The sequence below is a fragment of the Rousettus aegyptiacus genome, unplaced genomic scaffold (genome assembly GCF_014176215.1).
Source record: "Rousettus aegyptiacus isolate mRouAeg1 unplaced genomic scaffold, mRouAeg1.p scaffold_m13_p_8, whole genome shotgun sequence".
Classification (NCBI taxonomy): Eukaryota; Metazoa; Chordata; class Mammalia; order Chiroptera; family Pteropodidae; genus Rousettus; species Rousettus aegyptiacus.
In genome coordinates this window covers 6013470-6037092 of record NW_023416311.1, presented here as the reverse complement: position 1 = coordinate 6037092, position 23623 = coordinate 6013470, and the positions used below count along the sequence as shown (strand labels likewise).

Below are 23623 nucleotides of genomic sequence, written 5' to 3'. Positions count from 1 at the left end.
TGACCCCAGATGGGTTAGGAGTTGCTCCTTTTCAGAGCAACTACCACACTGCGTTACAACTGGTTGCTTACATGGCGATCGCCCTCCTAGGTACCAGTTCACCTGCTCATTCTTCTGTTTGTTCACTCATGAGAACCTACTATGTGCCAGATATTATTCCGGATACTATTCCAGGTACTGGAGACAGAGCAATGAAGAAAGCAGATATAGCCCCTGCCCTCGGTGGACTGTGCAGTTTAACATGGGAGGGAGACAAAGCCCCATAAAAATTATTAGACCACTGTGGTCGAAGAAGATACTTTGTTCGACTTCCATCTTTTAAGATTTACTGAGATTTGTTTTGTGGCCTAACATGTGACCTATCCTAGGGAATGTTCTCTGTGTGCTTGAGAAGAATGTGTATTCTGTTGTTATTTGGCAGAGTGTTCTATACGTATCCATTAGATCTAACTGGTTTAGAGTGTTATTTGAGTCTTCTATTTCCTTATTGATCTTCTCTCTAGTTCTTTCCATCACTGAAAGTGGGGTACTGAAGTCCCCAACTAGTATTGTAGAACTACCTATTTTTTCCCTTCATTTCTGTCAATTGTCACCTCATATGTTTTGGGGGCTCTGTTGTTAGGTACATATATGTTTATAATTGTTATATAATTTTATTAAATACATTACTTAATTACCACTGTCACAGGTGCCACTAAAGAATACTGGCTCTAACACGTGAACGCCAGGGGGCTTCTCTGAGGAAGCGATGTTTGGACTTGTAGGAATGCTGAGAGTCAGCCGAGCTGGGGAGGGGAGGCTGAGGCTGGCATGGGGCTGACATTTGTGAAGGGCGCGGAGCCTAGGTCAGGACTGCCTGGGTCCAAATCCTGGCTCACATCTGTCACCTGTCGATGACATCCACATCAGAGGGCTGTTGCAGGGACTGAGTAAGTTAGAACAATGCCTAGCACAGAGAAAATGCTGTGTTGGTGTGAGTTAAGGAAATAAAATAACGACCCTGAGTAGGGAAGGCCAAGCGAGTTAGAGTAGGCCAGGTGACTAGTATGCAGGGTGGAGACGGGAGGTAAGCAAGGGCCTTCCCTGTACACTACACAGAGGATTTGGGTCTCCATCTTAAGAGAGGGAAATGGCATCTTCTTCTGGCTCCAGTAGAGATAAGGAAACCAGTGAGGGGCGGGGGGGCTTCAAATCTCCATGAAAGAGACGGTGTGGCTGGACCAGGCAGGGGCGGCGGCTTCCTCGCCTCCTCCACGGGGGGCCTGGCGTGACACCACGTGCACCAGGTGCCCGATAAGCTCTCTCATAACGAGCCCCTGCTGGTCACGGCTGACTTGTCCCTGTCCGGCTGTCACCTCTCTTCCTAGTGTGTCCCCCACCCCGGCCCTCGCCCAGGCTGCCGTTCCACTATCCTCTTCGGGCTGCACTCCCCTGACTCTCTGGCCCAGGGGAGGCAAACTCGCCTTTGATTTTCATCCTTCACTCCTTAACCACGTTAACCTCCTCATCCTACCAACCCGAGTGCCACGTCCAGCTCCACTGCAGCCACCCGAGCACTGAGGGGGCTCTCAATGCCCCCCGTGTTTTTCATGATCTCCCTCCAATCGCCACCACACCCCTGCAAGGCTGGTAACATGACTTTCGTCTTGTGAGAAGAAACTCAGGCCCAGGGAGGATAAGTGACTCGCCCAAGGTCACACCTATGAGAGTCCTGTGGCTGAGACTTCAACATAGGCCAGACTGGCTCTGACGAAACGCTTCCTGAAGTCCTGCCCTCTCTCCCTGGAAGCAGGCTTTTCCCGGCTGACACCCTCTCTCGGAGGCTGAGCCTTTTTTCACTCAGCACGACAGAATGAGTGGGGAGGGGGGTTCTGCACGGCAACCCCGGACTCACCCCACTCTACCATCCCAAGGGGATCATCTGTCCAAACACCATGGCAACCTGGTCAGAAACAGCGGTCTGAAAGCCAACTAAATTCCTCAGGGGTTTAACAGCAGGGGCACCAGACAGAATTAAATCCAATCGGAAATCAGACCCATGTACTGAACTACTGCTGCTTCCAACACCCCAGGGGCTGTCCACTCGAATTCCTACAGGAGCCACACAGACGATGAAATGGGTGGAGTGGGCCTGAGCGGGGCGACAGGGAGCAGCGGGGACTGCAGCCTGGCAGGGGTGTGCGTCTTCTTTTAAGGAAAACAGAAATCTACATTTTTATTTGATATCTTTCAGCTCTTAAATATCAGCCAAAAAATTACTTTTTTGGTACCCAGTGGAAAACCCAACTGAAGGCCAGACTCGGGCTGCAGGCGAGCCGGGCCCCACCTGTACAATAACCGAACCGGCCCGTGTGGACGCAAACAGCGGCCTCTGCTTCTACTGTGGTCCTTCTGGGACACGAGCCAAACAGCAGAGTCCTAGTCCCAAAGTGCCCCTCACGAGCGGATGCTGTGCACTTACATTTCAAAATCCGACAAACTCTGATCTTCAGATGTTTGACTCAAGTCTCCAGGCACCTGCCATCGGGAGAGGGGGGAGGGAGAGAGAGAAAACGCATCATGATTACCACGGTGTGCGTAATCCTGAGAGAACCTGCCTCTCAGTGACCCCCGAACACTTCCTACTCAGAAAGAGGTGAAAAAGCAGCTACTGGAAAACAATAAGGGGTTTCGTGGAAGGGAGGCTAGGGAGGGGGTTACAGGAATAAAAACACGCCACCACGGGAGAGCTCAATTATCTTTCCGGAAAAAGGACCGTTGATCCCACCGAGGTCATCGCACATGTGTAAAAGCTTGTCATGTGGGAGCTACAAAGGCCTAGTTAGGGGCTGAGATGCAAGACATCAAAGGCGCAGTGGAAAAATATCCACTGTCGCCAAGATGAGCATCGCACGCACAGACACACCCAGCACGTCGACACGAAAGGCCAGTGCCCGCCCCGTGGGCTCCACCCTCGCCCCGCCAACGTTTGGGCAATTTAAGGCAGCACGACACGGTTCCTCCTCGACTCGGAAGAGCCCCCTGGTAACACGACCGGGTGAAAGAAACTAAACTGCCTGGCACGGCGGCAGTTGTTACACAAAACAGACAGCGAAACGGCCGGCACTAGTTGATGCTCAATAAACGGTGATGACATTGTCGCGCCCACGGAGTAAGTTTCCTGTTGTGAGCTGACTGGATCTGAACCAGCGAGAATTTAAGAATGTGGATCAAAACCAAGAGGAACAAGAGGGCGCGGGGTAGTGCGGGGAAGAGAACGTTTGTTTCTGAGGTTTCGCGTTATCCACGATCTTCATCAGCCTGGATGACAATCCCAGGGGTGGGTGCTCCCCGCCCCCCATCCCCTCACAGATGAGGAGGGGGAGGCTCAGGGAGGCTGTAAACGAAGCCCGTGGCCACACACGCAGGCAGTGATACGAATCCCGGTCTGTCCGACCTCAGAGGCTTTCCTGCTACAATTTCTCCCAGAGGAAAGCCAGCTAAATGGCGGCAGGAGGTGAGACGTGAAGACGTTCCGCCCTCACAGAGGGTTAGGGCGCACTAGGAGGCACGCCTTAAAGAAACAGTGGGTGGGCTCTCTGTGGAGGCAGGAGAACCCGGCGACTTCGGAGCCTGTGCTCTGGGGCCACGTGGCTCAGGATCGGAGCCCAGCTCCACTTCTCCCTGACTTCTCTGTGTTGCGCTGACCTCATCTGTAGAGTGGGCACAGCGGTAGTAATAGTCACAGGGTTATTCTGAGGACAAAATGAGGTAATACCTATAGAGTATGCAAAACAGTGCCTGGCAGGTAGAAAGTTCTCAGTAACTGACTCATGCATTATAATAACGTGACAATTACAGAAAAATTAGAGCAGTACGTTCGTTCTGTTGCCCTTGACACCAGACATGAATCTGTCCTGCCAACCCAACGGGTGTCTCTCACCCCGGATGTGGCAGCCCAGAGGGAGAGGCACCCAACCTGTGGCGCTAAGCAACTAAACTGGGCTCCAGGCAGTACACTCCGGTAAGAAGCTGCTGTTGAGAGAGTCCTTCCAACCCTAGGAGAAACCTGCCTCATCCCCAAAAACATCCACGTCCTTTGGCCCAGAGAGCTCGCTCCCCAGAATTTATCTACAAGAAATAACCGAAGACACCAACATTACATCGAACATCAATCCTCTTTCCATCGCTCAAACAAGTAAAAAAAAAGAAAAGAAAAAAGAAAAATGCAAACAACCTAATGGACCAATTACAGAGGAATAATTCAAAAAATTGTGGCATGTCCACATGAGATGGCCGAGTGAACAATGGGGCACACATGCTCATGGGGGAGGGAAACATAAACGTAATTCTAGAAAAGAAAGTAAGAGAATAGTAACAGTGGCTATCACTGAAAATAGATTAAGAGGGGACTGAGGAGAAAGGAAGGCTTATTTCTCATTTGTTATCTTTCTGTAAGATAAAGAAAAAAGCATCTTTTGAATGAACGGCTTTAAAAAAAAAAATTTAACATGCTTTTGAAGAACGAGACAGCATGTGCTGTTTTGAAAAGGTCTCCGAGGCAAGATGGATCATCAAGAAGATGCAAAAGCGGGGTGCGGTCAGTGGGCCCGATACGCTCCGAAGACAGAGCGCTAAGAATCCCGAGTTGTGTGTGTTTGTTTCTACATCAAGAATTGACGGCAGTGAAACTCCAGACACCAATACAAGGAGCGGCCTGTGGGCGCTGGGCCGGGGGGCTGGTGCCTGGCGCTGGCAGTGAGGCCATACGGTGAACACCCTTTTAAGTCATTTGAGTTTAAAATAACGTACTACCAGCCAAACATTTAAATAAAAATGTATAATCCCACCAGAAGAGTGCTTTTGATAACATTTCGATGGCATAGAAAAAAAAGCTCCTGGTCTGTTTTATAAAAAGCAGCTACGGACCGCACACGCCCAGTGTGCTTCCTAAAGAGAACTTACGGGGCCTGCAGACCTGTGAGCTTAGGATGAAAGCGAATGAGGTCTCAGACAGAGGTCAGAGGAGCTGGGGTTATACACTTGAACTTTTCTGGACTTTCTACAGTGAAGATGCATTCATCGTGTAACCACAAACAGGTATGCATTGCGTGTTAAGTGTGTATCGTATTACTCTGTGAGGTAAATAATATGCTTTTCCAAATTGCTCCCCCAATGCATTCCGCCAGAATGCAGAAAGCCGGATGGGAGAGGGCTGCCTTCAAAGACTTCCGTGCTTCAGGCGTGGAGGGGGCCGAAGGAGGGCTCTGGGGGCACACCACCTCCGAGACGTCACTCTCCCCCAGCGCTTTCTCGTGCAACCCTGTGGAAAAGGCCAGGGTTCTAGCACCTTCTCTGGCGGGGTCGCAGGGCGGCTCCTGGCCTCTCCTCTCCTCTGAGCTTCCCCCTCAGCAGCCGCGTCTCTCCTGGAATAATGTGAGGCTCGGGTAAGCAGATCGGGGAGGGACACGGACCCTGGGGACACCAGCTGCCCCACTATGCCCGTCATCACACTGCCTTGGCACGTGGCCTCATTTCAGACTGAAGGGAACACAGCTCGTACCCAGAGACCCTCATTCTCAAGAAGGAAGCTTCTGTGGCTGCCCCACCAAGCAGAAGCCGAGGGTGACCAGAAGGACCGAAGCGGATCACAAGGTAGGGGTTTTAAGGACAGACATTGCTTTACCACGGTTAAGAACAAAGAGCTTCTTCAGAAATGATTGCCTCTTAAAGGAAGGCATTTTCCTGACAGATTCATTTTTCCTCAAGATGCTGATATTTAGGGAACCTTTTTGACAGTGGATAGAAATAACTGGGGTTACTAAATCCTTCCAACTTAAGAGATTTTTTTTCTAATTACGTGGTATTATTGGGATCAGCTAGCCAGGAGGTATTTATGTGTTGTGAGTTCTGGGGAGCCTGGCTGGCAAAAGAATCGGTGAACTTTCTGACCTCTGTAGAATGTGTCTTGAAAATCAGGCCAGGCTCCACTGCAAATGCGTGACGATAACTGATGGCCAGACTTATTAAACATCTCAACATTTTGTCTTTTCATGCTGTCATGCAGAATGGTACTACACAGCTTCTGGGTTTTACAGAAATCATCCAGAAAGCTGGTTTTACTTCATAATCTGGCAGTAAAAGAAGTGTGGAGCAGAGAGTACTTTATAAGGAAAAGCACCTTTCTCTTGATACTGGCCACAAACATCCCTCGTGACCTCTGAAGCCCCAGGGAATGTGGAGGACGCAGCTCTGGGACGCGGCCTGCGCTCTGATTCACCCCCCTCATGGGGCATAAGCGAGTGACGGGCAGCCTGGCCGTCTTCGTTCACTTCTCCCTCACACCGCAGAGAGGGCAGCTCACACCTGGCCTGTGGTCTAGGAGGCCAGGTGGCAGGACATGCGTGCAGGGAAAGGCAGATAAGAAAGTGAATGTGTTTCTTAAGCCACTGGGTTTTGGGGTGATTTGACATATAGCAACAGACGGCCCAAAAGGCAACTTCCCTGAGGTCATTCGGCTAGTAAGTGACCAAGGTGAGATTAAACGCAGGTGGTCTGGGTCACCACTTGGCTACACCGCCTCCCACTGCTGAGTCCCCGTTCTTTGCATTTTGCACCTGCGCACTGGGGAGCCCAGAGGGTGAGGTCACCCAGACATGCAGTGCAGAACCTCGGCCAGTGCTGGGACCTCCGATGGGGGAAGAAAGTCTGCGAGGACTCGACACGCGAGAGTAGGCGTGCGCAGGCCCACAAGTGGGTCTGAAACCTGACGCCCTTCCTAATGTCTGTTTGCCGTGTTGCTGTAGGGTGTCTGGTGGGCACCAGGCCTGGGGGCCGAGCCACAGACATGGCCCAGTCCGAGATGGCTGGCTTTCTCCCCTGGGAGCCGCAGGTCCTTTTCCATCTCTGGATACAAGTCACTCTCCGGACTCTGAGCCAAACCCACAAGGTCTCAGGGACAAATGGAAACTCAGGTATTCTGAGCTCCGATCCCAGGCTTCCACTGATCCTTGGAGAAGTCACTTGACTTCAGCCGACCTTGGTTTCTTCCTCCCCTGCCCCATGACAACCAGTCTCTGACTGTCCTACTGGAAAGAACCAACAAAGGTGGTGGGGACGGGGAGGTGAGGCCAACGTGTGCTGAACACCTACTACGCGCCGGTGTATTCGCACATTTAACCCTCGAATACTGGGAGCAAGCCACGTTCCCTTCCCCTCCCGCCCCAACCTCTGTGCACGGCTGGCTCGTTTCTCTGCCTCTGAGACCCGGCTAAAAGGTGCCTTCCTTGACGACCAAGACTGAACAGCCCCTCTACTGCCGCCCTCGCCCGTTTGCGTTGCTCAGGTGGCCATACTCCACTCAGGGTCACCTGTGTGTTGGTCCCCTCCTTGCGATCTCCACTGCAGCTTCTCTCCAGCCACTCATTCGCCATGACACACAGCAGCCTCGCTCGCCTAGGACCTGGCCCACTGTGGGCACCGAATTAATATCTGTGGCTGAACCCATGAATGAGTGATAACGTAAGCTGCATTTCCACACTGAAACGTCAACCCGCTTTTAAACTGTTGTGTAGCAAATTCGCAACCCTCGCGCGTGAGAAGGATAAGTTAGTTTGGTGATGACGGGAAGCAAAGGCAGAGAATCGCATTCTCCCTCTTCTAATGACAGGGCTCTCGGATTCGCTGCTCAAGAGAAAAGGCAACAGGCAGGCATCACGAGCCAGCAGATCTCTGTCCCTATCATGAAATGACACCATAATTTATGTTTCCCAGAGTCACTTTCTCTCTCATCCTTCTTTTCGAATAGCCTTCCCTTAAGCAGTTAGCTCTCATTTTGCACTGCCAAAACCCACCACCATTTCCCATCGTGACAACACCCCTGCGTTCTCATCTCGTTTTTCACAAGGAACGAAACGTGGAATGGCACGGCCCTGTCTTGCAGCCTGGCTGGCCCAGCCGGAGGACAGACAGGCCCAGGTCTGGAGCTCTGAGCATCAACGCGGCCTTGGCTTTTCTCGCCTCCAGGAGGCAGCTGGCTTGGGGGGACCACTTCCAGGGCTCTGTGTTCATCTGTTTGTTAATTTGTTCTTGTGTTTTAAAAACATACAGTTAGAGGTATCAGAGCCGCAAGTGATTTAAAAACCAGCTGAGGTCTAAGACTCTCTGCTGGGAGTAAAACTCGCAAATGAGAGTTTTAAAGAGGTTTTTGTTCCATCCTCTGGGTAACCCAAAGCTTGCATAAATGCAGACTATCGCAGGACTGTGAATTAGTTTTTGATGTGTCTGTTTTTCTCAAAAGACTATGAGAGTCTTGAGGGCAATATTCTCAGAGCTCAAGACAGTATCAGGCACATAGTGATTGTTCAATGAATGTTCCCACCGGATGGAAAGATATACAGATGCACAAATAGACAGACGGGTGGATGGATGGTGGGAAGAGGGAAGAGGATGTAAATTATCTAATGTACTCATCATTTACTAAGGTGAACATCTAGTTTCTCTTCAAGCAATTAAGACACATGGACGCCACACGCACAAAAACATGTATACAGGGACTTTTACTGCAACAGCATTTAAGGCAATAAAAGTCTAGGAACAGTAATGAAATGGTTATGTAAAATATCGCCACAGCCAGAGCCAGACTGTACAACTACTGAAGGCGTAGCATAGATCTCTGCTGCGAATAGGAACTGATCTCTCAGGCATAATGTAGAGCGATAGAGGCAAGACACAAAACAGTACGTCGTCAGGCAAGCTACAATGCTCCTTATCAAGTCAGGAGACAGATGTGCCTGTGAGCTTGGATCGCATTAATCATTTCTGAAAACATACAGGAAATAGCCAACGGTGGACGCCTTTGAGGGAAGGGCCGTGAGAAGCGAGGGTCAGAGGCAAGAGGAAGATTCATTTTTTTACTGTAAAACTTTATAAGTTTTATCACGTACATAAGTTGTTACCCTTCTGAAAAATAAATGTAACAACCTTGACATTTTAAAGTAAAAGAAAAAAGTATTATGTCTATGAGGGGAGGTGGGGACCCAACAGTAATTATCTCTGAGAGAGTGGTGTGCGGACTGACTGGAAAGGCACGGGGAGAACATTCTGGAATGACAGTCGTCTGCGCCTCAGCAGAAATGTGGCCTGTGCAGGTACAGCCCTTGTCCAGACTCAGCGGGCATCCGATTAAAACACGTGCACTCACGTCGTATGTAAACGTTACCTCAAAGAAAAAACTGTGAATAAAATATTAAGCTCTGACATGCACACTTCAGTATTTTGGAAGAAATATGAACCAATATTTGCTATTTACTCTGAAATGCATCAGAAAAAAGACGAATTGATGGGTGTACAAAGGGAGGGAGGAAGGATAAAGCAAGTATAGCCAAATGCTAACGGCAGCATCTGGGGAGGGGCGCACAGATGTTCGCTGCAGAAATCTTTCATATAACTGTTTTTAAATTTTCGAATAAAATGTTTGAAAAAAATCTGGATCAGCCATGTAGAAAAACTGAGCTATCTTTCTATTGTCTGCACAGAAAATGACATCATAATATCACTGTCTTATAAAAAGGCTATCAGAGGACACAGCTTAAAAATATAGGAGAAAAGACGGTATAGAACTGTAGCAGGTGGTTAATTAATAAAACTATTATGTTTTTTCTGGATTCTGGGATATTGGTGGTATTTATCAGGTCTTTAAAAACGATAATGAAACAGAGACTCATGGACATGGACAATGGACTACTGGTCACCAGAGGGTAGAGGGGAAGGGGAGAAAAAATTTATATCATTTCCTCAATTAATTAAAATAACAACAATAATAAAAATGATAATGTATTGTGATTTCTTTATCTATTTTGAATAAATAACTTTTAAAAAGAGTGGATTGGGAATGAGGCCGGCTGGGACTGGGCTCTGACTCGGCTGTGTGGCCCAGAATGAGCCACCAGCCTCTCTGGTCCTTCTTTCCTCCTATAAAATGGGGCGACGGAAGCAGCCCTGTAGGGCTGTCAGCTTCAGCATGAGCCTGCAAGAACCACCTCCTGCCCCGCGCCTGGCAGGGGACAGCAGCTTGGTAAGTGGCAGTAACTCTCGTTGTTCACAGAGTTCAAGGGTGTTGGGCAGAACAGACCGGCAGTCGGGGGCCCAGCAGCCTTCCCCATAAGGGAAGGGCCAACGGCTCCATCCCCCAGTGCACACACTCGCCAGCTGCTCAGAGGGTTACACACAAATGCACATGAAGTCTCTCTCATGGGCCGGACACACTGGGTCCCAGGGAGATGGCAGTCAACGGGGCTCGTGGAGCATATGATCCAGCAGGAGAGACAGTCTTTCGACAACTGATTAACACAATTAATTGCAGTGTGATCAGTCCCCAGAGAAGAACCAGGACAACAGTGGTGTCTAGGAAGGGGGTCAGGGGAAGGGGCTCAGGGGAAGGGGGTCAGGGGAAGGGAGTCAGGGGAAGGAGGTCAGGGGAAAAGGCTCGGAGGGAGGGGGGCTGAGGCACGAGGGAAAACAGCACGTCTCCGGTCTTTGCTCGAAACAAGGGAAGCCCTGAAGGGATTCGATAGGTCACTCTGGCTGCAGAGGAGAGGCTGGGGGGCCGGCCAGAAGGAAGAGCCGGGAGACTGCCACAGGCACACAGGCACACGCACGTGCGCGCACACACACGTGCACCGCACCTCAACCGTGCACATGTGATAACATGCCAACCTCTGCCCATCGCCTGTACATCGACAGATGTTTTTCAAAGCTCACGTGTAAGGAAAGTACAAGTCGACAATCGTCTACAGGCTCTGCAGCCGATCCAAGCACTCTCCTGCCACCGATGGGGACGCCGAGGGGAGACGGAGCTACCTCGCCGCGGGCCTCGCACCGCATGGGGGGCTCCTACCTGCTCCTGGCAGGTCCCCAGAGTTTCTGGTACCTGCCCCCACGGGCTTGGTGGCCACGGCTCCCCACCCTTCGACCAGAGCAGGGTCTACTCTGATCCACTTCCTGTATCAAGTTTCGAAGGAAGAGCTTCTCTTAAGGCCACACATGCATGGTTCCTTTAAATAAGAAAGTTTAGAAAACGCTGAACGAACTGCCTCGTTTGCTCTCTTTTCACTCTCAACTCTCAACGAACAATCAGAGAAACAGGCGCGCAGCCACCAGAAGATGCCAAAGACATGCAGGGTTGTGCAAACTCGAGAATCCAAACCCTCTCTTGCTGTGACTGTGGGATAACTAAGAGCGAACGCAGGATTTCCTTAAAAACGCCGTGAGCGCAACAGGACCTGCCACTCAGAGAGTAGCCGGGGCCCGTCGGCAGTGCCCACGAGCATCAGGAGCGTGGAGAAGGTTCACGCGGCAGGTCTGACACGATGGTTATGGCGAACGGGAGTGACTTTGCTTCATCTGGGTTGAGCTGCTGGAGACATTGGACTGAGAAGACAACGGAAGGTGCCTGCCCTGGCTGTCACCCCAAATGCTGTCTTCTTGCAAACAGAACAGGTCTTCGTGAGCTTGCAAGGGAAGGTGTGTCACTGGGGGAAACCCACCAGGATGGAGACTGAGGCTTTCCAGCCCCTAAGCCCGCCCACCCCTCAACCCCACACTTCCCCACTGGGGGTCGGCAAACCCCGGCTCCAACTCCTTGAGTATGACAGCTCTCAGCAGCATCCTTCAGGAAGTATACATCGCGCTTAACTCGGAATGCCCATCGCCTATCCTGGTACCTGGCCACAGGGTAACAACCCATGGTGACATGTATCTGGACGGTTATCTCTAGGTAGGGGAATGAACTTGAGGGTGACAGCAAAGAGATTTTAACTTAATGTGTGAATGTCTGCACTGAGAATGTATTCACATACTGAGCCTTGCAAAAAGTATATTTGTAATAATAGCAGCTGCAGGGGGTTAACTGGTGCCCCCAAAATGGTATGCCCAGATGCAAGGCCCTGGAACCTGTAAATGTGACCTCGTTTGGGAAAACGATCTTTGCAGATGGCCTGAAGTTAAGGATCTAGAGATGAGATCATCCTGGATTATCAAAATGGGCTCTAAATCCAATGATAAGCGTCCTTATGAGAGACACACAGAGGAGAGACACAGGAGGAGGAGGCATGCGAAGACAGGGCAGCGGCCGGGACGACGCGGCCATGAGCCAGGAGCGCCAGGCGCCGCCAGAGGCAGGACGAGCCGCGGAAGGCCCCCCCACCCCCCAGAGCCGGAGGAAGCGCGGCCCTGCCGGGACTGGCGCCGCGATTCCCAGCTCTAGGCTCCAGAACCGTGGGGAGATGCGTTTGCTACATTTCTTGACCCCTTGCTCAGTGCTAGGCCCTGTGTTGTGCATTTTATATATCATCGTCCTGAGGGGTCAATGACACTATGATCACCCTCACTTCACAGATGGGGAGACTGAGACCCAGAGAGGTGACTTAACCTGCTCCAGGGCCCAGGTTGTAAGCGCAGAGCCAGGAGCACAACCGGGCAGTGTGGGCCGAGTCCCAGCTGGCTACGCCGCCCTGAGGGAGCATGGCCTCGGTGCCAGACAGGTCCGCAAGGCCTGCCCTCCGACCCCGCCACGCCGGCCCAGGCACCCGACTTCTCCGAGCCTCACCTCTCAGTTGTAAAGCGGGGAAGTATCGCTTCCCTCTGGACTTGTCATGGATTAAGTGGAAGAATGGAAACACAGAGCCCCGGGTACCGTGTCGCCGTGAGGACAGAGACGAGGTGCTCTTGGGTAGGAACGGGTAAGGCTGGGTGGGAACATTACTCACGGGTAGGGACGGCCGTGACAGGAGGCTCGGGCAGGGGTGGCCAGAGGACATGTTCTCGCACGAGGAACACGATGAACAGAGGTACAAATCACTTTCTAACTTGGCTCTCCCCGCCCGATCCACTGTGCCGTCGGCTCTCGGAGACGCCGGGGGGGGGGGGGGGTAACAGGCAGTTAATTAGCCTTAGGAGTTCCACTGTGCGAAACTAAAACATCACAGCTTTGATGGCAGAAAATGAGAAAGAATTCTTGGAGCTGAGCTCTCTGTCCTCGAGCACATACTCCAGAGCCCAGCTCCTGGACAGCTTGCTCTGTGAGGTTCAATCCCGAAGACTGGCAGTAATAGTACCTCCCAGAAATACTCGTCGTGGAAATTAACAGCCCTACTCCACCCCCACCCACCGCCCCCCACCCCCCACACACACTAGTGCCTCCCACAACCAGTTAATCACCGGCATTGATGATTTAGGAAGCCAGTCACCAACGTTTTCAATTAGAATGCCGAATCATTCCCCTGAGGTCAGACAGGAGCTGTCCTGCCAGGGAGAGATCTGCCTAATTTTCCATCTGTTTTTATCAATAGGCAATAAATGATGAGTTTTGCTAATTAGAGATGACAGGTATAATGCACTTTAACATCCATTTTATAATCGTCTCCCAAAGTGCAATGTTTCCCCAACCCCCTTTGGAATGTGTCTGGAACTTTGAGATGTGTCCGGAACTGCCACAGGCACAAAGGGGAACCGTCCTGGACCCACAGCCTGGCCCTCTGTTCCCCACGTACTGAGTGGCATCGGGCCAATCACTTCCCTGCTCTGAGCTTCCATGTCTCGCCTGAGGAAAGGGAGGGGCAGGATGAAGGGGTGGACTGTGGCATACGTCTCCCTCCTGGAAATCATCTGTGCCGCCTGAGCCCCACACCTGATCCAAAGGTGGGTACAGGACAACTCAGGCCAATCAGCACACCCTGTTTCCGTGGCCACAGTGACTGTTTCGAGACTGGTCAGTGAACTAACGAAGCTGGTTCGACCGGAGCGGACCTTGGGGGTTTTGCTGGCGAGGCGGGACAGGCTCGCTCTTCCCCAGTGACTGGGAGGACGAGCCGCCCAGCGTCACCGCTCACCTGGCTCTGAACTTCGGTTGCCCAACGCCACAAATCCCTCGCCGCGCTGAGGCCAGCGTGGCTTGGGCTGGGCTTCTACCACTGAAGCATCCTAACTGACACGGAAATGACGATCCCTCCCAGCTCTGGCATGTATTTTATCGTATGTTTTAAGTTTTCCTAGGCCGGCCGGGCCCTGAGAACGAACACCCAGGGGACACCCCCGGCACCGAGGAGAGACTGCGAGCTCTTCAGGACTCAAGACCACACCAGACTTCTTGGATTCCCAGTTCAGAGCACAGTACCTGGAACTCAGGAGACTGAGAATGACACACTCGGACTGAATGAACAGGTCAGTAAGACAGAGAAATGGAGACTGTGGGCCCCGGGTAAGCTCTGCCCCTAATCGGCATCGTTGCCATGGCCGCCACCAGCACTGTGGTTCGGTGAGTGCGAACCAGGTGCCAGCACCAGAACTCCGCATGGGGCCTCTGACTGACTCCTCATAACCACCCGGGGGGCGGGGGCAGGGTGCCCGCTGTGGGCGATATCGGGGTCGCCCGCAGATAACTCTGCTCTGTCCAGGTGCCTGGGGAGACGCACTTCCCGCCCGCCTGCAGGGAGAGCTGTCCATGAGACTCGCTTTGCCAGCGAAGTAACAAAGAAGTGGGACGTGGAGCCAAAATAACGGGGTCTAGAACTTGGATCGTGGGGTACACCGCGGGGCGTATCCCCCGAGCCGCGGCGCCCCCCGCGCACCGCCCCGGGTCCGCGGCCTGCGTGTACCACTCGCACTGCCGTTTACGAATGCCATTTCTCAGATCGACTCGTCGTTTCACTTACAGTATGTACTTAAAGGAGGTCACGCAAGCACACAGCAAACGAATCCCCTTGCAATATAAAGAAAGCAAACGGAAAGCAGTGAAAACGCAATGCGACTGAGTTCTAAGTGTCAGCTGAGCTGAGGCACCTGGGGCTGTCAAGGCCCCACCCCGGGGGTTCGCCTCCAGCTAGTCTGGGTCGAGCCCTGGCATCCAGGTGTGTCGGTACCGTGGCCCACCAGCGCCCTGACCCTGAGCCCACGCCGGCTTTGTCGGGGAGTCTAAGAAGCGCCGGATCCGCACCGGCACCGCCGAAAGGAACTGGAAAGGGAACAACTTGTCCTCGCAAGCAGCATCCACATTCTTAACGCCTGACTCCTGGAGCACCTGGACTCACCCTGCCTCCCACCAGGCGACACACCTCACACCTCGGGAAGCACGGACCTGAGGGCTGGGCAGACCCATCCCCTGGACGGGCCGCACGGCCTGACTCCCCAGAAGGCAGAGATTCTGAGCAACAGGTACCTGAGGTTCCGCGCTCTGGCGAGGGCCTGGATTCCAGCATCACGGCTCAGCTAACACGGGGTCTGCCCCGCCACACCGGGGGGAAAACGGCCCAGGAGACAGTCCAAGGCCTGTTCTCTGACCGCCAGTGCCCAGGTCAGCACTGACAGCACGCATCCAGTGAATGAATACATAAGGTGCCATCCCCGCTGGATCCTGGGGGATGGGCACGATTCGGACCCCTGCCCCAGGGCGGACGTGATATTGCAGAGGGGGCTCAGGGCACAGGGGGCAAATCTTCTCTAGACTTTGTTCTTCCTTGTTCTTCTCCAATTAAGCTCTGGCTTGTTCCGACAGCCACAGTCTCTCCGTGACTGATGGGTGATTTCATACCCAAATTGGAAACCATTTAAATTGAGACATCAGGAAAATCAGGGTGGGAGATGTATGATAGCTTCTTCCACATGACAGCAAATAAAAAATGAAAACAACAATGTTGATCGTCTTGTGACAGATAAATTCATGGTCCCTTGTTGGTTTGTAGAACTGACAAAGAATGTTTAGTTACAGTCAGATTCGCCTAGTATTTTCTGGGCATCCACAGTCAGAATGCTATGGTGAGAGAAGTGGGAAGTAATATTCATTCATTCACTCACTCACTCACTCATTCATTCATTCAATAAGTATTTAATACTCTCTACCAGGCACTTGGGAAATAGCCAAGTATAAGACGGACGGTGGGAGAGACAGCAAATAAACAACCCCATGCCACGTGGCGTTAAATGCTACGGAGAAAAATAAAGCAGGGGAGGGGGCCCCACTGCACTCAGGTTATGACGTCGTGGTCCTTGACGCCCCACTTTGGATGGTTTGGAGGCATTATCTCCTTTAGGTCAGGCCTCATACAATGCTCCCTGGTGGGCATCGCCAGTCCCATTTAAAGGTGAGGACATGAAGACTGAATGAGGAGACTTACCAGCTCCATCACTTATGAGTCATGAGGACTTGGGGGCATTATCCATCTCACTGTGCCTTAATTTCCTCATCTCTAGAATGGAGACAGGCGTGCCTACGTCACGGAATTGCTACCACATGTAAAATACACGGAAAAGGATTCGGTACGTGACAGGCGCTCAGTCAATGGTATTTATTGTCATAAGCTAGAGAATAAATGTCACTCCCACTTCTAAGGAAAGTGATGGAAAGTGGTGGAAAAGCCAAAAGATACACCCATGAAACTAGCGGATGATAATCACCACGAACAAACCATGCCGATTACACCGCCAACCTCCTTGCCTACCAGGCCCATCTTCCTGACCACCTCCTAGTCATCCTTGAAAACCCAAGTCAAACATCTCCCCTGTGAAGCCTTCCGACCAAACCCAGCAGTTATCTATTGTGCCATCATTATTCCCAATACTGGCATAACTCTACTTCTTCTTCGTTCATTCATTCATTCAACAAATACGTTTCAAGAGCCTACTGTCTGCCAGACCCTCACCATACTCATTCCACTGCAATTATGTATTTAGGTGCCTGTGTCCTCCATTGGACAATGAACTTCTTAGGGACAGAGAAAGTTGATTTGTTCAACAGAACAAATTAATTAGTAATAAAAGGACAATGTAAGAAAAGTAGACAAAATGGGCAGTCCAGAGGGAGAGATTAGAGGAAGTTAAAAACAAAAACAACTCAGACTGACAGGACCCCGAAGGGCTTTCTTACAGAATGAGCTGGACCTTGAAGGATGGGGAAGATCCGAAAGAGTGGGAAGGAGGGAAAAGTCAGCACACGAAGAAAGCCAAATCTCAACCAGATGAGCAGTATAAACGATGCCACTTATGTTAATAACAGGTAGGAGTAAACACACACGACCCTCTGTGTGTTAATGCATAAAAGCATCTAGAAGGGTTCACACCAAGCTCTTCATGGTAGGGATCGCTGGGAGAGGAAAACTGGGATTTTGCACTTTACTCGGTCGCCTATTATTTCTTTGGAAAATACGTCCTTCGATTATTTATGTAATTTAGAAAAAATCGAAGGCTTGTCTTCTGAAAGCCAAAAGGGAGAGAAATAAGACACCACAAGTAGAAGGAAGAGCAAGAGCGAATGGTGCGGCGCGGGACCCTGTGGCCGGAGGGCCGACGGCGGGGGGTGAGGAAGAAGGGGAGGGAGAGTCAGGCCCGGCTTCGGGACCTACCAGGTGACGTCTACGGCAAAGCTAAGACGTGTCTGCGCTGCAGCCAAGCACTGGGGGCGGCGCCTGGCTGTGGGCCTCACTGTAACGGGGCGGGAGGCGCTTCCCATGGGGGCCACGCACACTCATGCTGGCACAGGCGATGATACTCCTGGGCAGCAAAAGGGGAAAAAAGCCACTTTTCCAGAAAATGAGTAAAAATCTAAGGGGACCTGATGTTTCTGACTTTATCAAAAGCCAAGCCAGATCTCCGATGCCTGACTTGGTCACATCAGTCTCACCTTAAACCATAGCCACAAACTGGGACGTGGAGAAGGCCCTTCATTTTTGAATACGTGGGTGAACACCATGTGAACCCTGGTCAACAAAATCATTACCCTCAAAACCAGAGCACCAGCTCTGAAAGACCCCAGGGGCAAGAAGGCGTGGGAACCTTCTGGGTAATTCCAGGATGCCATCCCTCAACGAGAGGTCATTCCCCAACGAGCAGGTGAAGGGAGTCCATAGTTTGGTTTGGGGCAACGTAAGCCGGGCTCTCTTTGCCAAGATGCCTCTGTCCCAATCCGGTCACATAACGGCTGGTCTCTTGGAAGAGACAGCAACAAAATCTACACACGACAGGCTGCAGATTCCACAAACCAGCTGGAGAGGAACTCAAACTCCATGCAACGCAGCAAAACAGCATTTATTTTTACTGGGATTGTATATAAATCTACTTCGAGGAGATGAAGAAAGCTTCTAGCACAAACTGTAAGATCCCTTTGATGGGATCAAAATTGCTCACTTCCCAACTCAGCCCTAAGTTAATGACGGGTGTGGAGAGAAGAAGGTGGAGATGCGTCTTTAACTTTTTTATAATTATAAAAAAAATAGGAAGAAATCTTAAAAAAAAGAACGTAGAAAGTCATATGCAGCTGGCAGGGTAGCTAAGATTAATCAGAACGGAATTCTATTATCATGGGGAAAGAAACATTAAATTAGGTTAGCAGTACCTATACTTAGATGAATTTTATAAGTGTGATCATGTGGTTATTATGAAACCTTAGAAATATTGTGTATATTAATTTAACAAGTAGAATAAATTAGATTAGGATTTAGATGGTAAGATTTACGAGGTGGGGTGGGGACAGAAGGAAGAGGCCGGGGGAGCCCGCGTTTTGAGGGTGACAAAAAGTAAGCGAGTCAAGGTCACTGCTGCATTCTGACCGCCTGGGCGAGAGATCCGGTCCCAGAGCAGCCGGCACAGGCCCCGTGAGGCTGCTCCGGCACAGGCCCCGTGAGGCTGCTCCGGCCACAGGAACCTACGCCAAGGAAATACCCAGGGTCAGGAGCCAAGCAACCCGGGCTCTTGAAGTCGCTACCTAGTGGGGCGGGGGTGGAAGCATCTTCCGCAGAAGGTGAAGAGAGAGCAGAGCTGATAGGTCAAATAAAGAGAGCAGGCCTGGTCCGTGGCAATAATGAGCATGTGACATGAGCACAGGACTGTGATGCATCCAAACCTGAGCACCGGGGGCAGCTGAGAACGGAAGAAGGAAGGGCGAGCTCGTCCCAGGGAGGACCTGGTGGCAAAGCAAAGGGGCGCTCAGGGCCTGCGAGTGCCCAGCGCACCCACACGCGTCTGTCCTGCCAGTGGGCCGAGAGCAGCAGACTCACACCCAGCGTTCCCAGAGCCATGCTGGGGAAGACGGGCTCAGGAAAACGGGGGTAGAGCATGTCGCCCAATCCTGGCTTGCGTGTCTGGACCTCAGTCTCCAAGCCAAGCCACAATGCAGTCGAACCAGAGAGACGCGAGCCGCGCCAAACGTGTTCTGGTCTCTGACCTTGTCAAGGGCAGAGTCCGTCTTATCCACGCCGCCACATCCCCACAGTGTGTGCCACACTCTATGTGAGCCACCGCACCAAGCACAAGCAACGGCCAAAGGCGGCCTAAGCGGGTGCAGAAAAGTCCTCCCTCACCCACAGCTGGTCACCACAGCGCACAAAGTGTGGTCACAAACCTTGATGATTTGGGACCTTGCCAATGCTTCCCATTTACATCAATGTGGGACCAGCTTTAAGGCAACTGGCGATAAACTCTGATCTTAACGGAAATGTATTTTCAAAGTTCTGTATCTATCCATAAGCCTTGGGGAGCCGGGTTCTGCCCGCCCAAACCCTACGCTGTAGCCCCTCGAAGCTCCCCGGTGGCACCCAAAAACCCATGAGGATGAGCCCGCCAGGCATGAACCAGAGCAGGAGCTGAACACGGGGACATGCGGGAAGAAAGACCTGTGACCTGGGAGCCCTCCGCGGTGCAGGAAGCAGCTGCTCGAACGTCCAAGCGCCTGTGGTCACGGGGTGGGTCTGCCCACGGACGGAAATCATGGCTGCGCCCAAAGAGGGGCTTCTCTTCCCTGGCACGGAGAAGTTTAAAGTGGGCTGCGCGAGCATCTTTCCAGATGATTCTATGTCAAAAACTAATAGCTCTGAGCTAAGCCTCTGTGTGAGACATATTTTTAGGAGCCTCTCTTAAACGGCATTAAAAAAAAAGAATCTCCTTCGAGACGGCAGATGATTAAAACACGATGTCCAAGTGCCAAACTCAAAAGCCTCCTGTAACCTGGATGCGACATTCAGAGGGGCTGTCACCAGAGACTATCTGACGCTTGATCATTAGCTATTCGGCAAGTGCCACCCGGCTGAAAAGGAGATTTCTTATTAAGCTTCTGTACTAAAATAGCATCGGCCCTCAAACAAGATCACTCCCTCCGAAGGGGTCAAAGATATGAAGAAAGACCGAGGAAGCATTTTATTTCAAAGTGAGCCAATATTACAAAACTTGGGATGAGTTTTTCCTCACCAATCTCACCCCTGAATTTTACATTACCCGCCTTCCTCTCCTGCCAACTCAGCCATTTCAGCAGCGGAGGGACAGTGTCCCAAGGAACCGCCAAGCCGCGTACGGCAAAGGCTAACGGCAGGTCTCTGCTGCCCAGTAGGAGCCGCGAAGGCGCCTTTCCAGATGACAGAACACTGGCCAACGCGGTGTCACCACAGCTACTACGGGCACATGGTCAGATCCACACCTCGTGTGCCCCACGAGTGACTATGTGCGCCAGCCTCGGAGAAGAGGGAAATGAACACATGGTCAGTCCCTGTCCCAGGGAGGCCATTGGTCAACAGGTGGAAAAAAAAAAATTTAACGCAAAGTAATAATAGAGGGTGACAAAGGCTGGAGCACGAAGTGCCCCGGAAACGCAGTGGGAACTAGCCCAGTGCGCAGGAGGGGAGTGGACAGAGGGGACAGTCTACAAAGGCTTTCCTGGGGGTGGATTCGACTGGGAGCCACTTGACAGGGACCCATGCGAAACACGAAAGTCTTGGACGATGACGAGGAGCTGAAAAGGATTTTCAGGTTTTCAAGACCACTGCAACGAAGAACAATCGTCACGCCATCGAGTGACGCAAAGGTTCATGAAACTGGAGATAACGGGAGGAGAAGAGACAGTGAGACGGCTGCGGAGAGAGACTCATGCAGGGGACAGACAGAGAGGCAGAGCCCAGCACACACTCGGGAAGGAAGAGGGGCAGGGAGAGCGAGGGGAAGCCAGGCAGGCTGAGAAAGGGCGGATCGTGAGGGAGAGCGCGGTGGACAGAGAGAGAGAGAGAGAGAGCAGCACACAGAGACGAAGGAAGAAACGAAGAGACCGATTCGAACTAGAGACAGAAACAGACAGCAAGACACAGCAGAGACAGAACCAGGGCAGCCTGCCCTTTGACGGGCAATGCGAAAGGCCCGGAGCGCCTGGGGACCCGGTGCTGCGACTGAGACCCAGGCCACCCGGAGAGCTGGTGGAAGGCCAGCTGGACCAGGACTGAACACTGGCCTGTCACTCACCCCTGGGGGACTGTGGGAAGGCTCGCTGCACCCCATGGCCACACGAGGTCAGCGCTTCTCCAAGCCCTGGGGGTCCCATGCTGGGGCAGGCCCGAGACCAACCTGGCTTCCATGACCTCCTTGCCAGCTGACGCCTGAGTAACCAACATGATACGTGATTTGGCCCCGATTTTCCCATACACAGTCCTTGGAAATCATCACAGAAAAGATGATCCTGGGGAAAATAACTTTGGGAAGTAATGCGCACTATATCTACCCCCTTTGGGGGCCATGAGGCACCCTTGGGGGACGTGCTACAGACAAGAAACCCACTGGAACGCCCTTTAATCTACCATTTTCAAGCTCATTCCATCAGGGATCTGAGTCTTTAAAACCACCCAGAGGGTTGTGCCTGGAGCACAACAGACACTAAACTTTTCTTGAAATTAAAGGAAGGGAAGGAGGAAAGAAAACAAACGAGCCAGCCGCACGGTGTTCAGGAATGAGACGGGCCTGGACCCGCCGCACAGCTGCCACCAGGGAGCTGTGCACCTTGGGGCGCGTCTTGGAACTGCAGGGCACCTCAGTTCGCTCAGCTGAAAATGGACCTACTACATCAATTTTACAGGGCTGTCCTGAGAACGAGAGGTTAAAAAACGCAATGCCAACACCGAGCTGTGGTAAATGGCTCACAGGCAAGGGAGGGAGGGGAGGGCAGTCACTGAGGACCAAGCCACAGGCTGACCTTTGACTCAGGGCAGCGATTCAGGTCAGACCACACTGGGCCCGTCTCGTCGGCTTAAGTGGAGGCGATCCACTTAAAGGGTACTTGGGACAGAGAAACAGACCCACCCAAGGCACAGAAAAAAGAGAACTTCAACTTCCAGTTATATAAAGTGAAGCCACGTGTTCGGCAGGGGCAGGGGAGGAGGAAGGCCGCAAACCCGTGGCAATGAGCTGCTTGCCTTCTGCTTTCCCTGCACTGTGGCTTTAACTGACCTTCACAGCTCTCATCTTACCAGGCTCTAGTTCCCTGTCTCTCTTTATTATTCGAAATAGGAGCTGTTCTCCCAGAAATTTTCAGGGCTGTAATCAAATCCTGTTAAAAGTGGGGGGTGGGGGGGAGGGAATCCAGCATTCATTCGCATCTTATACCACCGGAGGAAAAATGAGAGCCCTAAAATTACTTACATTCAAAAAGAGAAAAGAAAAAAAAATTCAACCCCCCGATCCCAAACTCCTTCTCCTCATAAGCGATTTAGCTTAAAAGTCTGTAAATCTTTACAGGTGGCCCCAGGGTGGCATAGGCTGGGACTAAACTTGGCCTGCAGCTGAACCCCTCTCAGGACTGTGCCGCTGGACGCCTACTACACAAAGCCACACTAATAAGACCAGGAGACTTAGGAGCTTTCCTTAGTTCATAGAAACAGACACAGATAGGCGGCCAAAATGGGAAGACAAAGAAACAAAACCCATATGAGCGAACAGAACAGAGATCCGGGAAAAATGGAGTCGAGCTATCTAACAGATGCAGAGTTCAAAACACGGGTTATAAAGATGCTCGATGGACTTGGGGGAAGTGTAGATGAAATCAGTGAGGACTTTAACAAAGAGATAAAAAAATGTGAAAATGGAAATTATAAAAGGGAACCGGTCAGAAATGAAGAACATCTGAGAAGAAGAGTGTATTTGAGGGAACCAAGAGAGCGGATGAAGAGGAGGATCAAACCACTGATACAGAGGACGGGGAGGCCAAGGACACCCCACCAGAATGGCAAGAAGAAAGAAGCCGAGAATGCGATAATAATTTAAGGAGCCGATGGGACAGAATTACACGTAACAACATCCGTGTCATAGGGGTACCGGAAGAAGAAGAGAGAGGACGAGAAGTTGAAAATCTATTTGAAGAAATCGTGATGGAAAACTTCCCTCACCTGGTGAAGGAAATGGACATAAAACCCCAGGAAGCTCAGAGAGTCTCCAAAAAGATGAACCCAAAGAGGCGCACAATTAAAATGCCGAAGGTTAAATACAAAGAGAGAATCCTAAAAGCAGCAAGAAAAAAGCAGTTACCTACAAGGGAGCTCCCATAGGACTGGTGGCTGATTCCTCAAAAGAAACTTTTCAGGGCAGAAGGGTTTGGCACAAAATATTCAAAATGATGAAAACCCAAGATCTACAACCAAGAATACTTGGTCCAGTAAAGCTATCATTTAGAGTAAAAAAAACAAAACAGACAAAAAAAAAGCTAAAGGAATTTATCATCATCAAGCCAGTATGACAGGAAACGTTGGAGAGACTTCTTTAAGAAGAAAAAACACGTACCAACAATAGGAATAAAGAATGTAATAACTACATACCTATCAACTAGTACAAATGGAAAAGAAGTAAGGGCTCC

At 51.3% G+C, this 23623-nt stretch overlaps 1 protein-coding gene across 5 annotated transcripts in view; it reads right to left on the bottom strand.

Annotated features, from left to right (window-relative positions):
* Window positions 1–23623, bottom strand: part of SNX29 (sorting nexin 29) — a 441832-nt gene that overhangs the window by 135714 nt on the left and 282495 nt on the right. For all 5 annotated transcript variants that reach the window (XM_036226319.1, XM_036226320.1, XM_036226321.1 and 2 more), the window contains exon 17: window positions 2462–2517. In XM_036226319.1, the coding sequence (XP_036082212.1) occupies window positions 2462–2517 (56 nt within the window). The remainder of the gene's footprint in view (window positions 1–2461; window positions 2518–23623) is intronic.